Here is a 23,486-nt window from a genome sequence, read left to right on the forward strand (position 1 = left end):
AATAGCTACCTCTCCCTCTGAAATAACTAAAGATACTATTTTTGAAAAATCATTAAAAGAGCAAATAATTAATGAAGTTAGGGACTTAACTTTAAAAACTGTTACAATAGAAAAGACGGTTACTGACTTCACAGATGAAGGCGTTGACGTGACTAGACGAGTAGTAGAACAGCCGACTGTGACAGACAAAACTAGTGAAACGAAAATGGTTGCTGCAGATGATTCTGCAGACGTAATAAAAGTGCCTGAATCTGAAGAAATTGTGCGTAAAGAAATTCCAACAATATTGGATCTAGGTAAAGTAGAGGAACCTGCGAAACAACTAGGGAAAATACTGTCTCCAGGTAAGGAACCAAAGGATGTAACAGAACTTACTCCTGTTGTAGAGAAACCTAAAGTGGAAGAAAAATCACCAGAGAAGGCCAAATTACCGTCGCCAGTGAAGCAACCGGAATTCGTAGAGAAAACTCCATCACCAGTAAGTGTAGTAGAGAAGGAAACTTCAGAAGAAATATTTGAAAAAGCCAGTACTAGAGATGGAGTTTCCGTCACAGATGATATGAAGCCACCGGAGGATGATGAGACAATTACGAAAGAAACGGTAACAAAAGTCACACGTGTAACAACAACTCGTACTGTTGTGGTGGATAAAAGAGTAATCACTGAGCTTGAAGAGCCTTCAGAGTTAACAGCTACTGGGCCAGAAATAGTGGAAAAGAAAGTATCCCCAGTTAAAGAATTGCCCGGAATCGAATCACCAATTAAAGAAAGCGTGACAAAAATAGAAGAGTTCGCCAAGAAGGAAATTCCATCACCAGAAAGGGAGGAAATCCCTTCAGAAGAAAAATACGAGATCGAACCAGTTAAAGAATTAGACGTAACCAAATCGCCAGAGGACGTTCAGCCAGTTGAGGAAAGACTGTCGCCAATGGAAGGTAAAAAACTGGAAATTACCAAACCTACAGACCAAGAAGTTATCAAGCCTGATGAAATTGTAGAAACCAAATTGGAAAAAGTAAGATCACCTGTAACCGAAACGGAAGAAATACCAGGCGGAGTTAGAATTACGAAGGTGACTCATGTTTTGCGTGTTGAAGAAAAACGTGTGATTACAGGTGACAAGAGATTAGTGCCTGAAGAAGGAATAAGTTCACCAGAAAAAGGTGAAAAAATGGTTAAAGACGAAGTAGAAGATGAAGAATCGCCAGTAGTAAGTAAGAGATCACCCCTTCTAGATAGCAGAGAAGTGACTGTAGCGCCAGAAAAAGAAGAGCCCCTAACGGTCGAGAAAATAGATGAAATTCCCAAAAAGAAGGTTCCCACTTCGCCAGAAGAAGCGTCAGAATTGGCTCCGTTGGAAAGCGAGAAGATTAGTCCAACACAGTTAGAGGAAAAACCAGCTGCCCATAAGGAGGTTATCAAACTAGATGAAAAAGAGGAGCCTGAAGCAGGCGTGATATCACCGTTAAAAGAGGTGCCAGAATATGTAGCTCTTAAAGAAAAGGTTCCTGAAGAGACAGTAACCGACGAAGAAGAACTTACCACTGGTGAAGAAGTAACATTAGTCAGTAAGACAATCGATTTAAAAGTTACTGAGGAGACAGCGGAACTATTATCACCTGCTCACGTAGAACCTAAAAAGGAAGTCATCACTCCTGATGTAGTTAAAAAGAAAGAATTGAGTGCTGAACCTGAAACTAGCCCTGAGAGCGAGAAGTCTCCGGTTAAAGAAACCAAAGCGGTGGATAAAGTGGGCAGTCCAGAGAAGGAACTAGCAGCTGCGAAATCACCTGTGAGCACACCAACACCCGAAGAGGAACCTGCTAAGGAGAAGCTGCTTACCAAAGAAGAACCAGAAGAACTTAAAGAGAAGGAAGGAATTCCGGTTGATGAATTTAAGGAACCCAAAGAAATAGCTACCTCTCCCTCTGAAATAACTAAAGATACTATTTTTGAAAAATCATTAAAAGAGCAAATAATTAAAGAAGTTAGGGACTTAACTTTAAAAACTGTTACAATAGAAAAGACGGTTACTGACTTCACAGATGAAGGCGTTGACGTGACTAGACGAGTAGTAGAACAGCCGACTGTGACAGACAAAACTAGTGAAACGAAAATGGTTGCTGCAGATGATTCTGCAGACGTAATAAAAGTGCCTGAATCTGAAGAAATTGTGCGTAAAGAAATTCCAACAATATTGGATCTAGGTAAAGTAGAGGAACCTGCGAAACAAGTAGGGAAAATACTGTCTCCAGGTAAGGAACCAAAGGATGTAACAGAACTTACTCCTGTTGTAGAGAAACCTAAAGTGGAAGAAAAATCACCAGAGAAGGCCAAATTACCGTCGCCAGTGAAGCAACCGGAATTCGTAGAGAAAACTCCATCACCAGTAAGTGTAGTAGAGAAGAAAACTTCTGAAGAAATATTTGAAAAAGCCATTACTAGAGATGGAGTTTCCGTCACAGATGATATGAAGCCACCGGAGGATGATGAGACAATTACGAAAGAAACGGTAACAAAAGTCACACGTGTAACAACAACTCGTACTGTTGTGGTGGATAAAAGAGTAATCACTGAGCTTGAAGAGCCTTCAGAGTTAACAGCTACTGGGCCAGAAATAGTGGAAAAGAAAGTATCCCCAGTTAAAGAATTGCCCGGAATCGAATCACCAATTAAAGAAAGCGTGACAAAAATAGAAGAGTTCGCCAAGAAGGAAATTCCATCACCAGAAAGGGAGGAAATCCCTTCAGAAGAAAAATACGAGATCGAACCAGTTAAAGAATTAGACGTAACCAAATCGCCAGAGGACGTTCAGCCAGTTGAGGAAAGACTGTCGCCAATGGAAGGTAAAAAACTGGAAATTACCAAACCTACAGACCAAGAAGTTATCAAGCCTGATGAAATTGTAGAAACCAAATTGGAAAAAGTAAGATCACCTGTAACCGAAACAGAAGAATTACCAAGTGGAGTTAGAATTACGAAGGTGACTCATGTTTTGCGTGTTGAAGAAAAACGTGTGATTACAGGTGACAAGAGATTAGTGCCTGAAGAAGGAATAAGTTCACCAGAAAAAGGTGAAAAAATGGTTAAAGACGAAGTAGAAGATGAAGAATCGCCAGTAGTAAGTAAGAGATCACCCCTTCTAGATAGCAGAGAAGTGACTGTAGCGCCAGAAAAAGAAGAGCCCCTAACGGTCGAGAAAATAGATGAAATTCCCAAAAAGAAGGTTCCCACTTCGCCAGAAGAAGCGTCAGAATTGGCTCCGTTGGAAAGCGAGAAGATTAGTCCAACACAGTTAGAGGAAAAACCAGCTGCCCATAAGGAGGTTATCAAACTAGATGAAAAAGAGGAGCCTGAAGCAGGCGTGATATCACCGTTAAAAGAGGTGCCAGAATATGTAGCTCTTAAAGAAAAGGTTCCTGAAGAGACAGTAACCGACGAAGAAGAACTTACCACTGGTGAAGAAGTAACATTAGTCAGTAAGACAATCGATTTAAAAGATACTGAGGAGACAGCGGAACTATTATCACCTGCTCACGTAGAACCTAAAAAGGAAGTCATCACTCCTGATGTAGTTAAAAAGAAAGAATTGAGTGCTGAACCTGAAACTAGCCCTGAGAGCGAGAAGTCTCCGGTTAAAGAAACCAAAGCGGTGGATAAAGTGGGCAGTCCAGAGAAGGAACTAGCAGCTGCGAAATCACCTGTGAGCACACCAACACCCGAAGAGGAACCTGCTAAGGAGAAGCTGCTTACCAAAGAAGAACCAGAAGAACTTAAAGAGAAGGAAGGAATTCCGGTTGATGAATTTAAGGAACCCAAAGAAATAGCTACCTCTCCCTCTGAAATAACTAAAGATACTATTTTTGAAAAATCATTAAAAGAGCAAATAATTAAAGAAGTTAGGGACTTAACTTTAAAAACTGTTACAATAGAAAAGACGGTTACTGACTTCACAGATGAAGGCGTTGACGTGACTAGACGAGTAGTAGAACAGCCGACTGTGACAGACAAAACTAGTGAAACGAAAATGGTTGCTGCAGATGATTCTGCAGACGTAATAAAAGTGCCTGAATCTGAAGAAATTGTGCGTAAAGAAATTCCAACAATATTGGATCTAGGTAAAGTAGAGGAACCTGCGAAACAAGTAGGGAAAATACTGTCTCCAGGTAAGGAACCAAAGGATGTAACAGAACTTACTCCTGTTGTAGAGAAACCTAAAGTGGAAGAAAAATCACCAGAGAAGGCCAAATTACCGTCGCCAGTGAAGCAACCGGAATTCGTAGAGAAAACTCCATCACCAGTAAGTGTAGTAGAGAAGGAAACTTCTGAAGAAATATTTGAAAAAGCCAGTACTAGAGATGGAGTTTCCGTAACAGATGATATGAAGCCACCGGAGGATGATGAGACAATTACGAAAGAAACGGTAACAAAAGTCACACGTGTAACAACAACTCGTACTGTTGTGGTGGATAAAAGAGTAATCACTGAGCTTGAAGAGCCTTCAGAGTTAACAGCTACTGGGCCAGAAATAGTGGAAAAGAAAGTATCCCCAGTTAAAGAATTGCCCGGAATCGAATCACCAATTAAAGAAAGCGTGACAAAAATAGAAGAGTTCGCCAAGAAGGAAATTCCATCACCAGAAAGGGAGGAAATCCCTTCAGAAGAAAAATACGAGATCGAACCAGTTAAAGAATTAGACGTAACCAAATCGCCAGAGGACGTTCAGCCAGTTGAGGAAAGACTGTCGCCAATGGAAGGTAAAAAACTGGAAATTACCAAACCTACAGACCAAGAAGTTATCAAGCCTGATGAAATTGTAGAAACCAAATTGGAAAAAGTAAGATCACCTGTAACCGAAACAGAAGAATTACCAAGTGGAGTTAGAATTACGAAGGTGACTCATGTTTTGCGTGTTGAAGAAAAACGTGTGATTACAGGTGACAAGAGATTAGTGCCTGAAGAAGGAATAAGTTCACCAGAAAAAGGTGAAGAAATGGTTGAAGACGAAGTAGAAGATGAAGAATCGCCAGTAGTAAGTAAGAGATCACCCCTTCTAGATAGCAGAGAAGTGACTGTAGCGCCAGAAAAAGAAGAGCCCCTAACGGTCGAGAAAATAGATGAAATTCCCAAAAAGAAGGTTCCCACTTCGCCAGAAGAAGCGTCAGAATTGGCTCCGTTGGAAAGCGAGAAGATTAGTCCAACACAGTTAGAGGAAAAACCAGCTGCCCATAAGGAGGTTATCAAATTAGATGAAAAAGAGGAGCCTGAAGCAGGCGTGATATCACCGTTAAAAGAGGTGCCAGAATATGTAGCTCTTAAAGAAAAGGTTCCTGAAGAGACAGTAACCGACGAAGAAGAACTTACCACTGGTGAAGAAGTAACATTAGTCAGTAAGACAATCGATTTAAAAGATACTGAGGAGACAGCGGAACTATTATCACCTGCTCACGTAGAACCTAAAAAGGAAATCATCACTCCTGATGTAGTTAAAAAGAAAAAATTGAGTGCTGAACCTGAAACTAGCCCTGAGAGCGAGAAGTCTCCGGTTAAAGAAACCAAAGCGCTGGATAAAGTGGGCAGTCCAGAGAAGGAACTAGCAGCTGCGAAATCACCTGTGAGCACACCAACACCCGAAGAGGAACCTGCTAAGAAGAAGCTGCTTACCAAAGAAGAACCAGAAGAACTTAAAGAGAAGGAAGGAATTCCGGTTGATGAATTTAAGGAACCCAAAGAAATAGCTACCTCTCCCTCTGAAATAACTAAAGATACTATTTTTGAAAAATCATTAAAAGAGCAAATAATTAAAGAAGTTAGGGACTTAACTTTAAAAACTGTTACAATAGAAAAGACGGTTACTGACTTCACAGATGAAGGCGTTGACGTGACTAGACGAGTAGTAGAACAGCCGACTGTGACAGACAAAACTAGTGAAACGAAAATGGTTGCTGCAGATGATTCTGCAGACGTAATAAAAGTGCCTGAATCTGAAGAAATTGTGCGTAAAGAAATTCCAACAATATTGGATCTAGGTAAAGTAGAGGAACCTGCGAAACAAGTAGGGAAAATACTGTCTCCAGGTAAGGAACCAAAGGATGTAACAGAACTTACTCCTGTTGTAGAGAAACCTAAAGTGGAAGAAAAATCACCAGAGAAGGCCAAATTACCGTCGCCAGTGAAGCAACCGGAATTCGTAGAGAAAACTCCATCACCAGTAAGTGTAGTAGAGAAGGAAACTTCTGAAGAAATATTTGAAAAAGCCAGTACTAGAGATGGAGTTTCCGTCACAGATGATATGAAGCCACCGGAGGATGATGAGACAATTACGAAAGAAACGGTAACAAAAGTCACACGTGTAACAACAACTCGTACTGTTGTGGTGGATAAAAGAGTAATCACTGAGCTTGAAGAGCCTTCAGAGTTAACAGCTACTGGGCCAGAAATAGTGGAAAAGAAAGTATCCCCAGTTAAAGAATTGCCCGGAATCGAATCACCAATTAAAGAAAGCGTGACAAAAATAGAAGAGTTCGCCAAGAAGGAAATTCCATCACCAGAAAGGGAGGAAATCCCTTCAGAAGAAAAATACGAGATCGAACCAGTTAAAGAATTAGACGTAACCAAATCGCCAGAGGACGTTCAGCCAGTTGAGGAAAGACTGTCGCCAATGGAAGGTAAAAAACTGGAAATTACCAAACCTACAGACCAAGAAGTTATCAAGCCTGATGAAATTGTAGAAACCAAATTGGAAAAAGTAAGATCACCTGTAACCGAAACGGAAGAAATACCAGGCGGAGTTAGAATTACGAAGGTGACTCATGTTTTGCGTGTTGAAGAAAAACGTGTGATTACAGGTGACAAGAGATTAGTGCCTGAAGAAGGAATAAGTTCACCAGAAAAAGGTGAAGAAATGGTTGAAGACCAAGTAGAAGATGAAGAATCGCCAGTAGTATGTAAGAGATCACCCCTTCTAGATAGCAGAGAAGTAACTGTAGCGGCAGAAAAAGAAGAGCCCCTAACGGTCGAGAAAATTGATGAAATTCCAAAAAAGAAGGTTCCCACTTCGCCAGAAGAAGCGTCAGAATTGGCTCCGTTGGAAAGCGAGAAGATTAGCCCAACACAGTTAGAGGAAAAACCAGCGGCCCTTAAGGAGGTTATCAAATTAGATGAAAAAGAGGAGCCTGAAGCAGGCGTGATATCACCGTTAAAAGAGGTGCCAGAATATGTAGCTCTTAAAGAAAAGGTTCCTGAAGAGACAGTAACCGACGAAGAAGAACTTACCACTGGTGAAGAAGTAACATTAGTCAGTAAGCCAATCGATTTAAAAGTTACTGAGGAGACAGCGGAACTATTATCACCTGCTCACGTAGAATCTAAAAAGGAAGTCATCAGTCCTGATGTAGTTGAAAAGAAAAAATTGAGTGCTGAACCTGAAACTAGCCCTGAGAGCGAGAAGTCTCCGGTTAAAGAAACCAAAGCGCTGGATAAAGTGGGCAGTCCAGAGAAGGAACTAGCAGCTGCGAAATCACCTGTGAGCACACCAACACCCGAAGAGGAACCTGCTAAGAAGAAGCTGCTTACCAAAGAAGAACCAGAAGAACTTAAAGAGAAGGAAGGAATTCCGGTTGATGAATTTAAGGAACCCAAAGAAATAGCTACCTCTCCCTCTGAAATAACTAAAGATACTATTTTTGAAAAATCATTAAAAGAGCAAATAATTAAAGAAGTTAGGGACTTAACTTTAAAAACTGTTACAATAGAAAAGACGGTTACTGACTTCACAGATGAAGGCGTTGACGTGACTAGACGAGTAGTAGAACAGCCGACTGTGACAGACAAAACTAGTGAAACGAAAATGGTTGCTGCAGATGATTCTGCAGACGTAATAAAAGTGCCTGAATCTGAAGAAATTGTGCGTAAAGAAATTCCAACAATATTGGATCTAGGTAAAGTAGAGGAACCTGCGAAACAAGTAGGGAAAATACTGTCTCCAGGTAAGGAACCAAAGGATGTAACAGAACTTACTCCTGTTGTAGAGAAACCTAAAGTGGAAGAAAAATCACCAGAGAAGGCCAAATTACCGTCGCCAGTGAAGCAACCGGAATTCGTAGAGAAAACTCCATCACCAGTAAGTGTAGTAGAGAAGAAAACTTCTGAAGAAATATTTGAAAAAGCCAGTACTAGAGATGGAGTTTCCGTCACAGATGATATGAAGCCACCGGAGGATGATGAGACAATTACGAAAGAAACGGTAACAAAAGTCACACGTGTAACAACAACTCGTACTGTTGTGGTGGATAAAAGAGTAATCACTGAGCTTGAAGAGCCTTCAGAGTTAACAGCTACTGGGCCAGAAATAGTGGAAAAGAAAGTATCCCCAGTTAAAGAATTGCCCGGAATCGAATCACCAATTAAAGAAAGCGTGACAAAAATAGAAGAGTTCGCCAAGAAGGAAATTCCATCACCAGAAAGGGAGGAAATCCCTTCAGAAGAAAAATACGAGATCGAACCAGTTAAAGAATTAGACGTAACCAAATCGCCAGAGGACGTTCAGCCAGTTGAGGAAAGACTGTCGCCAATGGAAGGTAAAAAACTGGAAATTACCAAACCTACAGACCAAGAAGTTATCAAGCCTGATGAAATTGTAGAAACCAAATTGGAAAAAGTAAGATCACCTGTAACCGAAACAGAAGAATTACCAAGTGGAGTTAGAATTACGAAGGTGACTCATGTTTTGCGTGTTGAAGAAAAACGTGTGATTACAGGTGACAAGAGATTAGTGCCTGAAGAAGGAATAAGTTCACCAGAAAAAGGTGAAAAAATGGTTAAAGACGAAGTAGAAGATGAAGAATCGCCAGTAGTAAGTAAGAGATCACCCCTTCTAGATAGCAGAGAAGTGACTGTAGCGCCAGAAAAAGAAGAGCCCCTAACGGTCGAGAAAATAGATGAAATTCCCAAAAAGAAGGTTCCCACTTCGCCAGAAGAAGCGTCAGAATTGGCTCCGTTGGAAAGCGAGAAGATTAGTCCAACACATTTAGAGGAAAAACCAGCTGCCCATAAGGAGGTTATCAAACTAGATGAAAAAGAGGAGCCTGAAGCAGGCGTGATATCACCGTTAAAAGAGGTGCCAGAATATGTAGCTCTTAAAGAAAAGGTTCCTGAAGAGACAGTAACCGACGAAGAAGAACTTACCACTGGTGAAGAAGTAACATTAGTCAGTAAGACAATCGATTTAAAAGTTACTGAGGAGACAGCGGAACTATTATCACCTGCTCACGTAGAACCTAAAAAGGAAGTCATCACTCCTGATGTAGTTAAAAAGAAAGAATTGAGTGCTGAACCTGAAACTAGCCCTGAGAGCGAGAAGTCTCCGGTTAAAGAAACCAAAGCGGTGGATAAAGTGGGCAGTCCAGAGAAGGAACTAGCAGCTGCGAAATCACCTGTGAGCACACCAACACCCGAAGAGGAACCTGCTAAGGAGAAGCTGCTTACCAAAGAAGAACCAGAAGAACTTAAAGAGAAGGAAGGAATTCCGGTTGATGAATTTAAGGAACCCAAAGAAATAGCTACCTCTCCCTCTGAAATAACTAAAGATACTATTTTTGAAAAATCATTAAAAGAGCAAATAATTAAAGAAGTTAGGGACTTAACTTTAAAAACTGTTACAATAGAAAAGACGGTTACTGACTTCACAGATGAAGGCGTTGACGTGACTAGACGAGTAGTAGAACAGCCGACTGTGACAGACAAAACTAGTGAAACGAAAATGGTTGCTGCAGATGATTCTGCAGACGTAATAAAAGTGCCTGAATCTGAAGAAATTGTGCGTAAAGAAATTCCAACAATATTGGATCTAGGTAAAGTAGAGGAACCTGCGAAACAAGTAGGGAAAATACTGTCTCCAGGTAAGGAACCAAAGGATGTAACAGAACTTACTCCTGTTGTAGAGAAACCTAAAGTGGAAGAAAAATCACCAGAGAAGGCCAAATTACCGTCGCCAGTGAAGCAACCGGAATTCGTAGAGAAAACTCCATCACCAGTAAGTGTAGTAGAGAAGGAAACTTCTGAAGAAATATTTGAAAAAGCCAGTACTAGAGATGGAGTTTCCGTCACAGATGATATGAAGCCACCGGAGGATGATGAGACAATTACGAAAGAAACGGTAACAAAAGTCACACGTGTAACAACAACTCGTACTGTTGTGGTGGATAAAAGAGTAATCACTGAGCTTGAAGAGCCTTCAGAGTTAACAGCTACTGGGCCAGAAATAGTGGAAAAGAAAGTATCCCCAGTTAAAGAATTGCCCGGAATCGAATCACCAATTAAAGAAAGCGTGACAAAAATAGAAGAGTTCGCCAAGAAGGAAATTCCATCACCAGAAAGGGAGGAAATCCCTTCAGAAGAAAAATACGAGATCGAACCAGTTAAAGAATTAGACGTAACCAAATCGCCAGAGGACGTCCAGGCAGTTGAGGAAAGACTGTCGCCAATAGAAGGTAAAAAACTGGAAATTACCAAACCTACAGACCAAGAAGTTATCAAGCCTGATGAAATTGTAGAAACCAAATTGGAAAAAGTAAGATCACCTGTAACCGAAACAGAAGAATTACCAAGTGGAGTTAGAATTACGAAGGTGACTCATGTTTTGCGTGTTGAAGAAAAACGTGTGATTACAGGTGACAAGAGATTAGTGCCTGAAGAAGGAATAATTTCACCAGAAAAAGGTGAAAAAATGGTTGAAGACGAAGTAGAAGATGAAGAATCGCCAGTAGTAAGTAAGAGATCACCCCTTCTAGATAGCAGAGAAGTGACTGTAGCGCCAGAAAAAGAAGAGCCCCTAACGGTCGAGAAAATAGATGAAATTCCCAAAAAGAAGGTTCCAACTTCGCCAGAAGAAGCGTCAGAATTGGCTCCGTTGGAAAGCGAGAAGATTAGTCCAACACAGTTAGAGGTAAAACCAGCTGCCCATAAGGAGGTTATCGAACTAGATGAAAAAGAGGAGCCTGAAGCAGGCGTGATATCACCGTTAAAAGAGGTGCCAGAATATGTAGCTCTTAAAGAAAAGGTTCCTGAAGAGACAGTAACCGAAGAAGAAGAACTTACCACTGGTGAAGAAGTAACATTAGTCAGTAAGACAATCGATTTAAAAGTTACTGAGGAGACAGCGGAACTATTATCACCTGCTCACGTAGAACCTAAAAAGGAAGTCATCACTCCTGATGTAGTTAAAAAGAAAGAATTGAGTGCTGAACCTGAAACTAGCCCTGAGAGCGAGAAGTCTCCGGTTAAAGAAACCAAAGCGGTGGATAAAGTGGGCAGTCCAGAGAAGGAACTAGCAGCTGCGAAATCACCTGTGAGCACACCAACACCCGAAGAGGAACCTGCTAAGGAGAAGCTGCTTACCAAAGAAGAACCAGAAGAACTTAAAGAGAAGGAAGGAATTCCGGTTGATGAATTTAAGGAACCCAAAGAAATAGCTACCTCTCCCTCTGAAATAACTAAAGATACTATTTTTGAAAAATCATTAAAAGAGCAAATAATTAAAGAAGTTAGGGACTTAACTTTAAAAACTGTTACAATAGAAAAGACGGTTACTGACTTCACAGATGAAGGCGTTGACGTGACTAGACGAGTAGTAGAACAGCCGACTGTGACAGACAAAACTAGTGAAACGAAAATGGTTGCTGCAGATGATTCTGCAGACGTAATAAAAGTGCCTGAATCTGAAGAAATTATGCGTAAAGAAATTCCAACAATATTGGATCTAGGTAAAGTAGAGGAACCTGCGAAACAAGTAGGGAAAATACTGTCTCCAGGTAAGGAACCAAAGGATGTAACAGAACTTACTCCTGTTGTAGAGAAACCTAAAGTGGAAGAAAAATCACCAGAGAAGGCCAAATTACCGTCGCCAGTGAAGCAACCGGAATTCGTAGAGAAAACTCCATCACCAGTAAGTGTAGTAGAGAAGGAAACTTCTGAAGAAATATTTGAAAAAGCCAGTACTAGAGATGGAGTTTCCGTCACAGATGATATGAAGCCACCGGAGGATGATGAGACAATTACGAAAGAAACGGTAACAAAAGTCACACGTGTAACAACAACTCGTACTGTTGTGGTGGATAAAAGAGTAATCACTGAGCTTGAAGAGCCTTCAGAGTTAACAGCTACTGGGCCAGAAATAGTGGAAAAGAAAGTATCCCCAGTTAAAGAATTGCCCGGAATCGAATCACCAATTAAAGAAAGCGTGACAAAAATAGAAGAGTTCGCCAAGAAGGAAATTCCATCACCAGAAAGGGAGGAAATCCCTTCAGAAGAAAAATACGAGATCGAACCAGTTAAAGAATTAGACGTAACCAAATCGCCAGAGGACGTCCAGCCAGTTGAGGAAAGACTGTCGCCAATAGAAGGTAAAAAACTGGAAATTACCAAACCTACAGACCAAGAAGTTATCAAGCCTGATGAAATTGTAGAAACCAAATTGGAAAAAGTAAGATCACCTGTAACCGAAACAGAAGAATTACCAAGTGGAGTTAGAATTACGAAGGTGACTCATGTTTTGCGTGTTGAAGAAAAACGTGTGATTACAGGTGACAAGAGATTAGTGCCTGAAGAAGGAATAATTTCACCAGAAAAAGGTGAAAAAATGGTTGAAGACGAAGTAGAAGATGAAGAATCGCCAGTAGTAAGTAAGAGATCACCCCTTCTAGATAGCAGAGAAGTGACTGTAGCGCCAGAAAAAGAAGAGCCCCTAACGGTCGAGAAAATAGATGAAATTCCCAAAAAGAAGGTTCCCACTTCGCCAGAAGAAGCGTCAGAATTGGCTCCGTTGGAAAGCGAGAAGATTAGTCCAACACAGTTAGAGGTAAAACCAGCTGCCCATAAGGAGGTTATCGAACTAGATGAAAAAGAGGAGCCTGAAGCAGGCGTGATATCACCGTTAAAAGAGGTGCCAGAATATGTAGCTCTTAAAGAAAAGGTTCCTGAAGAGACAGTAACCGAAGAAGAAGAATTTACCACTGGTGAAGAAGTAACATTAGTCAGTAAGACAATCGATTTAAAAGTTACTGAGGAGACAGCGGAACTATTATCACCTGCTCACGTAGAACCTAAAAAGGAAGTCATCACTCCTGATGTAGTTAAAAAGAAAGAATTGAGTGCTGAACCTGAAACTAGCCCTGAGAGCGAGAAGTCTCCGGTTAAAGAAACCAAAGCGGTGGATAAAGTGGGCAGTCCAGAGAAGGAACTAGCAGCTGCGAAATCACCTGTGAGCACACCAACACCCGAAGAGGAACCTGCTAAGGAGAAGCTGCTTACCAAAGAAGAACCAGAAGAACTTAAAGAGAAGGAAGGAATTCCGGTTGATGAATTTAAGGAACCCAAAGAAATAGCTACCTCTCCCTCTGAAATAACTAAAGATACTATTTTTGAAAAATCATTAAAAGAGCAAATAATTAAAGAAGTTAGGGACTTAACTTTAAAAACTGTTACAATAGAAAAGACGGTTACTGACTTCACAGATGAAGGCGTTGACGTGACTAGACGAGTAGTAGAACAGCCGACTGTGACAGACAAAACTAGTGAAACGAAAATGGTTGCTGCAGATGATTCTGCAGACGTAATAAAAGTGCCTGAATCTGAAGAAATTATGCGTAAAGAAATTCCAACAATATTGGATCTAGGTAAAGTAGAGGAACCTGCGAAACAAGTAGGGAAAATACTGTCTCCAGGTAAGGAACCAAAGGATGTAACAGAACTTACTCCTGTTGTAGAGAAACCTAAAGTGGAAGAAAAATCACCAGAGAAGGCCAAATTACCGTCGCCAGTGAAGCAACCGGAATTCGTAGAGAAAACTCCATCACCAGTAAGTGTAGTAGAGAAGGAAACTTCTGAAGAAATATTTGAAAAAGCCAGTACTAGAGATGGAGTTTCCGTCACAGATGATATGAAGCCACCGGAGGATGATGAGACAATTACGAAAGAAACGGTAACAAAAGTCACACGTGTAACAACAACTCGTACTGTTGTGGTGGATAAAAGAGTAATCACTGAGCTTGAAGAGCCTTCAGAGTTAACAGCTACTGGGCCAGAAATAGTGGAAAAGAAAGTATCCCCAGTTAAAGAATTGCCCGGAATCGAATCACCAATTAAAGAAAGCGTGACAAAAATAGAAGAGTTCGCCAAGAAGGAAATTCCATCACCAGAAAGGGAGGAAATCCCTTCAGAAGAAAAATACGAGATCGAACCAGTTAAAGAATTAGACGTAACCAAATCGCCAGAGGACGTTCAGCCAGTTGAGGAAAGACTGTCGCCAATGGAAGGTAAAAAACTGGAAATTACCAAACCTACAGACCAAGAAGTTATCAAGCCTGATGAAATTGTAGAAACCAAATTGGAAAAAGTAAGATCACCTGTAACCGAAACGGAAGAAATACCAGGCGGAGTTAGAATTACGAAGGTGACTCATGTTTTGCGTGTTGAAGAAAAACGTGTGATTACAGGTGACAAGAGATTAGTGCCTGAAGAAGGAATAAGTTCACCAGAAAAAGGTGAAAAAATGGTTAAAGACGAAGTAGAAGATGAAGAATCGCCAGTAGTAAGTAAGAGATCACCCCTTCTAGATAGCAGAGAAGTGACTGTAGCGCCAGAAAAAGAAGAGCCCCTAACGGTCGAGAAAATAGATGAAATTCCCAAAAAGAAGGTTCCCACTTCGCCAGAAGAAGCGTCAGAATTGGCTCCGTTGGAAAGCGAGAAGATTAGTCCAACACAGTTAGAGGTAAAACCAGCTGCCCATAAGGAGGTTATCGAACTAGATGAAAAAGAGGAGCCTGAAGCAGGCGTGATATCACCGTTAAAAGAGGTGCCAGAATATGTAGCTCTTAAAGAAAAGGTTCCTGAAGAGACAGTAACCGACGAAGAAGAACTTACCACTGGTGAAGAAGTAACATTAGTCAGTAAGACAATCGATTTAAAAGTTACTGAGGAGACAGCGGAACTATTATCACCTGCTCACGTAGAACCTAAAAAGGAAGTCATCACTCCTGATGTAGTTAAAAAGAAAGAATTGAGTGCTGAACCTGAAACTAGCCCTGAGAGCGAGAAGTCTCCGGTTAAAGAAACCAAAGCGGTGGATAAAGTGGGCAGTCCAGAGAAGGAACTAGCAGCTGCGAAATCACCTGTGAGCACACCAACACCCGAAGAGGAACCTGCTAAGGAGAAGCTGCTTACCAAAGAAGAACCAGAAGAACTTAAAGAGAAGGAAGGAATTCCGGTTGATGAATTTAAGGAACCCAAAGAAATAGCTACCTCTCCCTCTGAAATAACTAAAGATACTATTTTTGAAAAATCATTAAAAGAGCAAATAATTAAAGAAGTTAGGGACTTAACTTTAAAAACTGTTACAATAGAAAAGACGGTTACTGACTTCACAGATGAAGGCGTTGACGTGACTAGACGAGTAGTAGAACAGCCGACTGTGACAGACAAAACTAGTGAAACGAAAATGGTTGCTGCAGATGATTCTGCAGACGTAATAAAAGTGCCTGAATCTGAAGAAATTGTGCGTAAAGAAATTCCAACAATATTGGATCTAGGTAAAGTAGAGGAACCTGCGAAACAAGTAGGGAAAATACTGTCTCCAGGTAAGGAACCAAAGGATGTAACAGAACTTACTCCTGTTGTAGAGAAACCTAAAGTGGAAGAAAAATCACCAGAGAAGGCCAAATTACCGTCGCCAGTGAAGCAACCGGAATTCGTAGAGAAAACTCCATCACCAGTAAGTGTAGTAGAGAAGGAAACTTCTGAAGAAATATTTGAAAAAGCCAGTACTAGAGATGGAGTTTCCGTCACAGATGATATGAAGCCACCGGAGGATGATGAGACAATTACGAAAGAAACGGTAACAAAAGTCACACGTGTAACAACAACTCGTACTGTTGTGGTGGATAAAAGAGTAATCACTGAGCTTGAAGAGCCTTCAGAGTTAACAGCTACTGGGCCAGAAATAGTGGAAAAGAAAGTATCCCCAGTTAAAGAATTGCCCGGAATCGAATCACCAATTAAAGAAAGCGTGACAAAAATAGAAGAGTTCGCCAAGAAGGAAATTCCATCACCAGAAAGGGAGGAAATCCCTTCAGAAGAAAAATACGAGATCGAACCAGTTAAAGAATTAGACGTAACCAAATCGCCAGAGGACGTTCAGCCAGTTGAGGAAAGACTGTCGCCAATGGAAGGTAAAAAACTGGAAATTACCAAACCTACAGACCAAGAAGTTATCAAGCCTGATGAAATTGTAGAAACCAAATTGGAAAAAGTAAGATCACCTGTAACCGAAACAGAAGAATTACCAAGTGGAGTTAGAATTACGAAGGTGACTCATGTTTTGCGTGTTGAAGAAAAACGTGTGATTACAGGTGACAAGAGATTAGTGCCTGAAGAAGGAATAAGTTCACCAGAAAAAGGTGAAAAAATGGTTAAAGACGAAGTAGAAGATGAAGAATCGCCAGTAGTAAGTAAGAGATCACCCCTTCTAGATAGCAGAGAAGTGACTGTAGCGCCAGAAAAAGAAGAGCCCCTAACGGTCGAGAAAATAGATGAAATTCCCAAAAAGAAGGTTCCCACTTCGCCAGAAGAAGCGTCAGAATTGGCTCCGTTGGAAAGCGAGAAGATTAGTCCAACACAGTTAGAGGAAAAACCAGCTGCCCATAAGGAGGTTATCAAACTAGATGAAAAAGAGGAGCCTGAAGCAGGCGTGATATCACCGTTAAAAGAGGTGCCAGAATATGTAGCTCTTAAAAAAAAGGTTCCTGAAGAGACAGTAACCGACGAAGAAGAACTTACCACTGGTGAAGAAGTAACATTAGTCAGTAAGACAATCGATTTAAAAGTTACTGAGGAGACAGCGGAACTATTATCACCTGCTCACGTAGAACCTAAAAAGGAAGTCATCACTCCTGATGTAGTTAAAATAAAAGAATTGAGTGCTGAACCTGAAACTAGCCCTGAGAGCGAGAAGTCTCCGATTAAAGAAACCAAAGCGGTGGATAAAGTGGGCAGTCCAGAGAAGGAACTAGCAGCTGCGAAATCACCTGTGAGCACACCAACACCCGAAAAGGAACCTGCTAAGGAGAAGCTGCTTACCAAAGAAGAACCAGAAGAACTTAAAGAGAAGGAAGGAATTCCGGTTGATGAATTTAAGGAACCCAAAGAAATAGCTACCTCTCCCTCTGAAATAACTAAAGATACTATTTTTGAAAAATCATTAAAAGAGCAAATAATTAAAGAAGTTAGGGACTTAACTTTAAAAACTGTTACAATAGAAAAGACGGTTACTGACTTCACAGATGAAGGCGTTGACGTGACTAGACGAGTAGTAGAACAGCCGACTGTGACAGACAAAACTAGTGAAACGAAAATGGTTGCTGCAGATGATTCTGCAGACGTAATAAAAGTGCCTGAATCTGAAGAAATTGTGCGTAAAGAAATTCCAACAATATTGGATCTAGGTAAAGTAGAGGAACCTGCGAAACAAGTAGGGAAAATACTGTCTCCAGGTAAGGAACCAAAGGATGTAACAAAACTTACTCCTGTTGTAGAGAAACCTAAAGTGGAAGAAAAATCACCAGAGAAGGCCAAATTACCGTCGCCAGTGAAGCAACCGGAATTCGTAGAGAAAACTCCATCACCAGTAAGTGTAGTAGAGAAGGAAACTTCTGAAGAAATATTTGAAAAAGCCAGTACTAGAGATGGAGTTTCCGTCACAGATGATATGAAGCCACCGGAGGATGATGAGACAATTACGAAAGAAACGGTAACAAAAGTCACACGTGTAACAACAACTCGTACTGTTGTGGTGGATAAAAGAGTAATCACTGAGCTTGAAGAGCCTTCAGAGTTAACAGCTACTGGGCCAGAAATAGTGGAAAAGAAAGTATCCCCAGTTAAAGAATTGCCCGGAATCGAATCACCAATTAAAGAAAGCGTGACAAAAATAGAAGAGTTCGCCAAGAAGGAAATTCCATCACCAGAAAGGGAGGAAATCCCTTCAGAAGAAAAATACGAGATCGAACCAGTTAAAGAATTAGACGTAACCAAATCGCCAGAGGACGTTCAGCCAGTTGAGGAAAGACTGTCGCCAATGGAAGGTAAAAAACTGGAAATTACCAAACCTACAGACCAAGAAGTTATCAAGCCTGATGAAATTGTAGAAACCAAATTGGAAAAAGTAAGATCACCTGTAACCGAAACAGAAGAATTACCAAGTGGAGTTAGAATTACGAAGGTGACTCATGTTTTGCGTGTTGAAGAAAAACGTGTGATTACAGGTGACAAGAGATTAGTGCCTGAAAAAGGAATAATTTCACCAGAAACAGGTGAAAAAATGGTTGAAGACGAAGTAGAAGATGAAGAATCGCCAGTAGTAAGTAAGAGATCACCTCTTCTAGATAGCAGAGAAGTGACTGTAGCGCCAGAAAAAGAAGAGCCCCTAACGGTCGAGAAAATGGATGAACTTCCGAAAAAGAAGGTTCCCACTTCGCCAGAAGAAGCGTCAGAAGTGGCTCCGTTGGAAAGCGAGAAGATTAGTCCAACGGAGTTAGAGGAAAAACCAGCTACCCATAAGGAGGTTATCAAACTAGATGAAAAAGAGGAGCCGCCTGAAGCAGCCGTGATATCAGCATTAAAAGAGGTGCCAGAAGATGTAGCTCTTAGAGAAAAGGTTCCTGAAGAGACAGTAACCGAAGAAGAAGAAATTACCACTGGTGAAGATGTAACATTAGTCAGTAAGACAATCGATTTAAAAGTTACTGAGGAGACAGCGGAACTATTATCTCCTGCTCACGTAGAACCTAAAAAGGAAGTCATCAGTCCTGATGTAGTTGAAAAGAAAAAATTGAGTGCTGAACCTGAAACTAGCCCTGAGAGCGAGCAGTCTCCGGTTAAAGAAACCAAAGCGGTGGATAAAGTGGGCAGTCCAGAGAAGGAACTAGCAGCTGCGAAATCTCCTGTGAGCTCACCAACACCCGTAGAGGAACCTGCTAAGGAGAAGCTGCTTACCAAAGAAGAACCAGAAGAACTTAAAGAGATGGAAGGAATTCCGGTTGTAAAGAAAGTTGCTGAATTTAAGGAACCCAAAGAAATAGCTACCTCTCCCTTTGAAATAACTAAAGATACTATTGTTGAAAAATCATTAAAAGAGCAAATAATTAAAGAAGTTAGGGACTTAACTTTAAAAACTGTTACAATAGAAAAGACGGTTACTGACTTCACAGATGAAGGCGTTGACGTGACTAGACGAGTAGTAGAACAGCCGACTGTGACAGACAAAACTAGTGAAACGAAAATGGTTGCTGCAGATGATTCTGCAGACGTAATAAAAGTGCCTGAATCTGAAGAAATTGTGCGTAAAGAAATTCCAACAATATTGGATCTAGGTAAAGTAGAGGAACCTGCGAAACAAGTAGGGAAAATACTGTCTCCAGGTAAGGAACCAAAGGATGTAACAGAACTTACTCCTGTTGTAGAGAAACCTAAAGTGGAAGAAAAATCACCAGAGAAGGCCAAATTACCGTCGCCAGTGAAGCAACCGGAATTCGTAGAGAAAACTCCATCACCAGTAAGTGTAGTAGAGAAGGAAACTTCTGAAGAAATATTTGAAAAAGCCAGTACTAGAGATGGAGTTTCCGTCACAGATGATATGAAGCCACCGGAGGATGATGAGACAATTACGAAAGAAACGGTAACAAAAGTCACACGTGTAACAACAACTCGTACTGTTGTGGTGGATAAAAGAGTAATCACTGAGCTTGAAGAGCCTTCAGAGTTAACAGCTACTGGGCCAGAAATAGTGGAAAAGAAAGTATCCCCAGTTAAAGAATTGCCCGCAATCGAAGCACCAATTAAAGAAAGCGTGACAAAAATAGAAGAGTTCGCCAAGAAGGAAATTCCATCACCAGAAAGGGAGGAAATCCCTTCAGAAGAAAAATACGAGATCGAACCAGTTAAAGAATTAGACGTAACCAAATCGCCAGAGGACGTTCAGCCAGTTGAGGAAAGACTGTCGCCAATGGAAGGTAAAAAACTGGAAATTACCAAACCTACAGACCAAGAAGTTATCAAGCCTGATGAAATTGTAGAAACCAAATTGGAAAAAGTAAGATCACCTGTAACCGAAACAGAAGAATTACCAAGTGGAGTTAGAATTACGAAGGTGACTCATGTTTTGCGTGTTGAAGAAAAACGTGTGATTACAGGTGACAAGAGATTAGTGCCTGAAGAAGGAATAAGTTCACCAGAAAAAGGTGAAAAAATGGTTAAAGACGAAGTAGAAGATGAAGAATCGCCAGTAGTAAGTAAGAGATCACCCCTTCTAGATAGCAGAGAAGTGACTGTAGCGCCAGAAAAAGAAGAGCCCCTAACGGTCGAGAAAATAGATGAAATTCCCAAAAAGAAGGTTCCCACTTCGCCAGAAGAAGCGTCAGAATTGGCTCCGTTGGAAAGCGAGAAGATTAGTCCAACACAGTTAGAGGAAAAACCAGCTGCCCATAAGGAGGTTATCAAACTAGATGAAAAAGAGGAGCCTGAAGCAGGCGTGATATCACCGTTAAAAGAGGTGCCAGAATATGTAGCTCTTAAAGAAAAGGTTCCTGAAGAGACAGTAACCGACGAAGAAGAACTTACCACTGGTGAAGAAGTAACATTAGTCAGTAAGGCAATCGATTTAAAAGTTACTGAGGAGACAGCGGAACTATTATCACCTGCTCACGTAGAACCTAAAAAGGAAGTCATCACTCCTGATGTAGTTAAAAAGAAAGAATTGAGTGCTGAACCTGAAACTAGCCCTGAGAGCGAGAAGTCTCCGGTTAAAGAAACCAAAGCGGTGGATAAAGTGGGCAGTCCAGAGAAGGAACTAGCAGCTGCGAAATCACCTGTGAGCACACCAACACCCGAAAAGGAACCTGCTAAGGAGAAGCTGCTTACCAAAGAAGAACCAGAAGAACTTAAAGAGAAGGAAGGAATTCCGGTTGATGAATTTAAGGAACCCAAAGAAATAGCTACCTCTCCCTCTGAAATAACTAAAGATACTATTTTTGAAAAATCATTAAAAGAGCAAATAATTAAAGAAGTTAGGGACTTAACTTTAAAAACTGTTACAATAGAAAAGACGGTTACTGACTTCACAGATGAAGGCGTTGACGTGACTAGACGAGTAGTAGAACAGCCGACTGTGACAGACAAAACTAGTGAAACGAAAATGGTTGCTGCAGATGATTCTGCAGACGTAATAAAAGTGCCTGAATCTGAAGAAATTGTGCGTAAAGAAATTCCAACAATATTGGATCTAGGTAAAGTAGAGGAACCTGCGAAACAAGTAGGGAAAATACTGTCTCCAGGTAAGGAACCAAAGGATGTAACAGAACTTACTCCTGTTGTAGAGAAACCTAAAGTGGAAGAAAAATCACCAGAGAAGGCCAAATTACCGTCGCCAGTGAAGCAACCGGAATTCGTAGAGAAAACTCCATCACCAGTAAGTGTAGTAGAGAAGGAAACTTCTGAAGAAATATTTGAAAAAGCCAGTACTAGAGATGGAGTTTCCGTCACAGATGATATGAAGCCACCGGAGGATGATGAGACAATTACGAAAGAAACGGTAACAAAAGTCACACGTGTAACAACAACTCGTACTGTTGTGGTGGATAAAAGAGTAATCACTGAGCTTGAAGAGCCTTCAGAGTTAACAGCTACTGGGCCAGAAATAGTGGAAAAGAAAGTATCCCCAGTTAAAGAATTGCCCGGAATCGAATCACCAATTAAAGAAAGCGTGACAAAAATAGAAGAGTTCGCCAAGAAGGAAATTCCATTACCAGAAAGGGAGGAAATCCCTTCAGAAGAAAAATACGAGATCGAACCAGTTAAAGAATTAGACGTAACCAAATCGCCAGAGGACGTTCAGCCAGTTGAGGAAAGACTGTCGCCAATGGAAGGTAAAAAACTGGAAATTACCAAACCTACAGACCAAGAAGTTATCAAGCCTGATGAAATTGTAGAAACCAAATTGGAAAAAGTAAGATCACCTGTAACCGAAACAGAAGAATTACCAAGTGGAGTTAGAATTACGAAGGTGACTCATGTTTTGCGTGTTGAAGAAAAACGTGTGATTACAGGTGACAAGAGATTAGTGCCTGAAGAAGGAATAAGTTCACCAGAAAAAGGTGAAAAAATGGTTAAAGACGAAGTAGAAGATGAAGAATCGCCAGTAGTAAGTAAGAGATCACCCCTTCTAGATAGCAGAGAAGTGACTGTAGCGCCAGAAAAAGAAGAGCCCCTAACGGTCGAGAAAATAGATGAAATTCCCAAAAAGAAGGTTCCCACTTCGCCAGAAGAAGCGTCAGAATTGGCTCCGTTGGAAAGCGAGAAGATTAGTCCAACACAGTTAGAGGAAAAACCAGCTGCCCATAAGGAGGTTATCAAACTAGATGAAAAAGAGGAGCCTGAAGCAGGCGTGATATCACCGTTAAAAGAGGTGCCAGAATATGTAGCTCTTAAAGAAAAGGTTCCTGAAGAGACAGTAACCGACGAAGAAGAACTTACCACTGGTGAAGAAGTAACATTAGTCAGTAAGACAATCGATTTAAAAGTTACTGAGGAGACAGCGGAACTATTATCACCTGCTCACGTAGAACCTAAAAAGGAAGTCATCACTCCTGATGTAGTTAAAAAGAAAGAATCGAGTGCTGAACCTGAAACTAGCCCTGAGAGCGAGAAGTCTCCGGTTAAAGAAACCAAAGCGGTGGATAAAGTGGGCAGTCCAGAGAAGGAACTAGCAGCTGCGAAATCACCTGTGAGCACACCAACACCCGAAAAGGAACCTGCTAAGGAGAAGCTGCTTACCAAAGAAGAACCAGAAGAACTTAAAGAGAAGGAAGGAATTCCGGTTGATGAATTTAAGGAACCCAAAGAAATAGCTACCTCTCCCTCTGAAATAACTAAAGATACTATTTTTGAAAAATCATTAAAAGAGCAAATAATTAAAGAAGTTAGGGACTTAACTTTAAAAACTGTTACAATAGAAAAGACGGTTACTGACTTCACAGATGAAGGCGTTGACGTGACTAGACGAGTAGTAGAACAGCCGACTGTGACAGACAAAACTAGTGAAACGAAAATGGTTGCTGCAGATGATTCTGCAGACGTAATAAAAGTGCCTGAATCTGAAGAAATTGTGCGTAAAGAAATTCCAACAATATTGGATCTAGGTAAAGTAGAGGAACCTGCGAAACAAGTAGGGAAAATACTGTCTCCAGGTAAGGAACCAAAGGATGTAACAAAACTTACTCCTGTTGTAGAGAAACCTAAAGTGGAAGAAAAATCACCAGAGAAGGCCAAATTACCGTCGCCAGTGAAGCAACCGGAATTCGTAGAGAAAACTCCATCACCAGTAAGTGTAGTAGAGAAGGAAACTTCTGAAGAAATATTTGAAAAAGCCAGTACTAGAGATG

General features: G+C 40.9%; 1 protein-coding gene across 1 annotated transcript in view; it reads left to right on the forward strand.

Moving 5' to 3' along the window:
• LOC141451510 (uncharacterized) overlaps positions 1-23,486 on the forward strand; it is a 45,647-nt gene that overhangs the window by 9,692 nt on the left and 12,469 nt on the right. Inside the window, exons 7-8 of the mRNA XM_074122948.1 lie at positions 116-1,885; positions 2,027-22,351. Coding sequence (XP_073979049.1) covers positions 116-1,885; positions 2,027-22,351 — 22,095 coding nt within the window. The remainder of the gene's footprint in view (positions 1-115; positions 1,886-2,026; positions 22,352-23,486) is intronic.

The sequence above is a fragment of the Rhodnius prolixus genome, unplaced genomic scaffold (genome assembly GCF_049639745.1).
Source record: "Rhodnius prolixus isolate KJV_2025 unplaced genomic scaffold, Rpr scaffold_8, whole genome shotgun sequence".
Taxonomy (NCBI): domain Eukaryota; kingdom Metazoa; phylum Arthropoda; class Insecta; order Hemiptera; family Reduviidae; genus Rhodnius; species Rhodnius prolixus.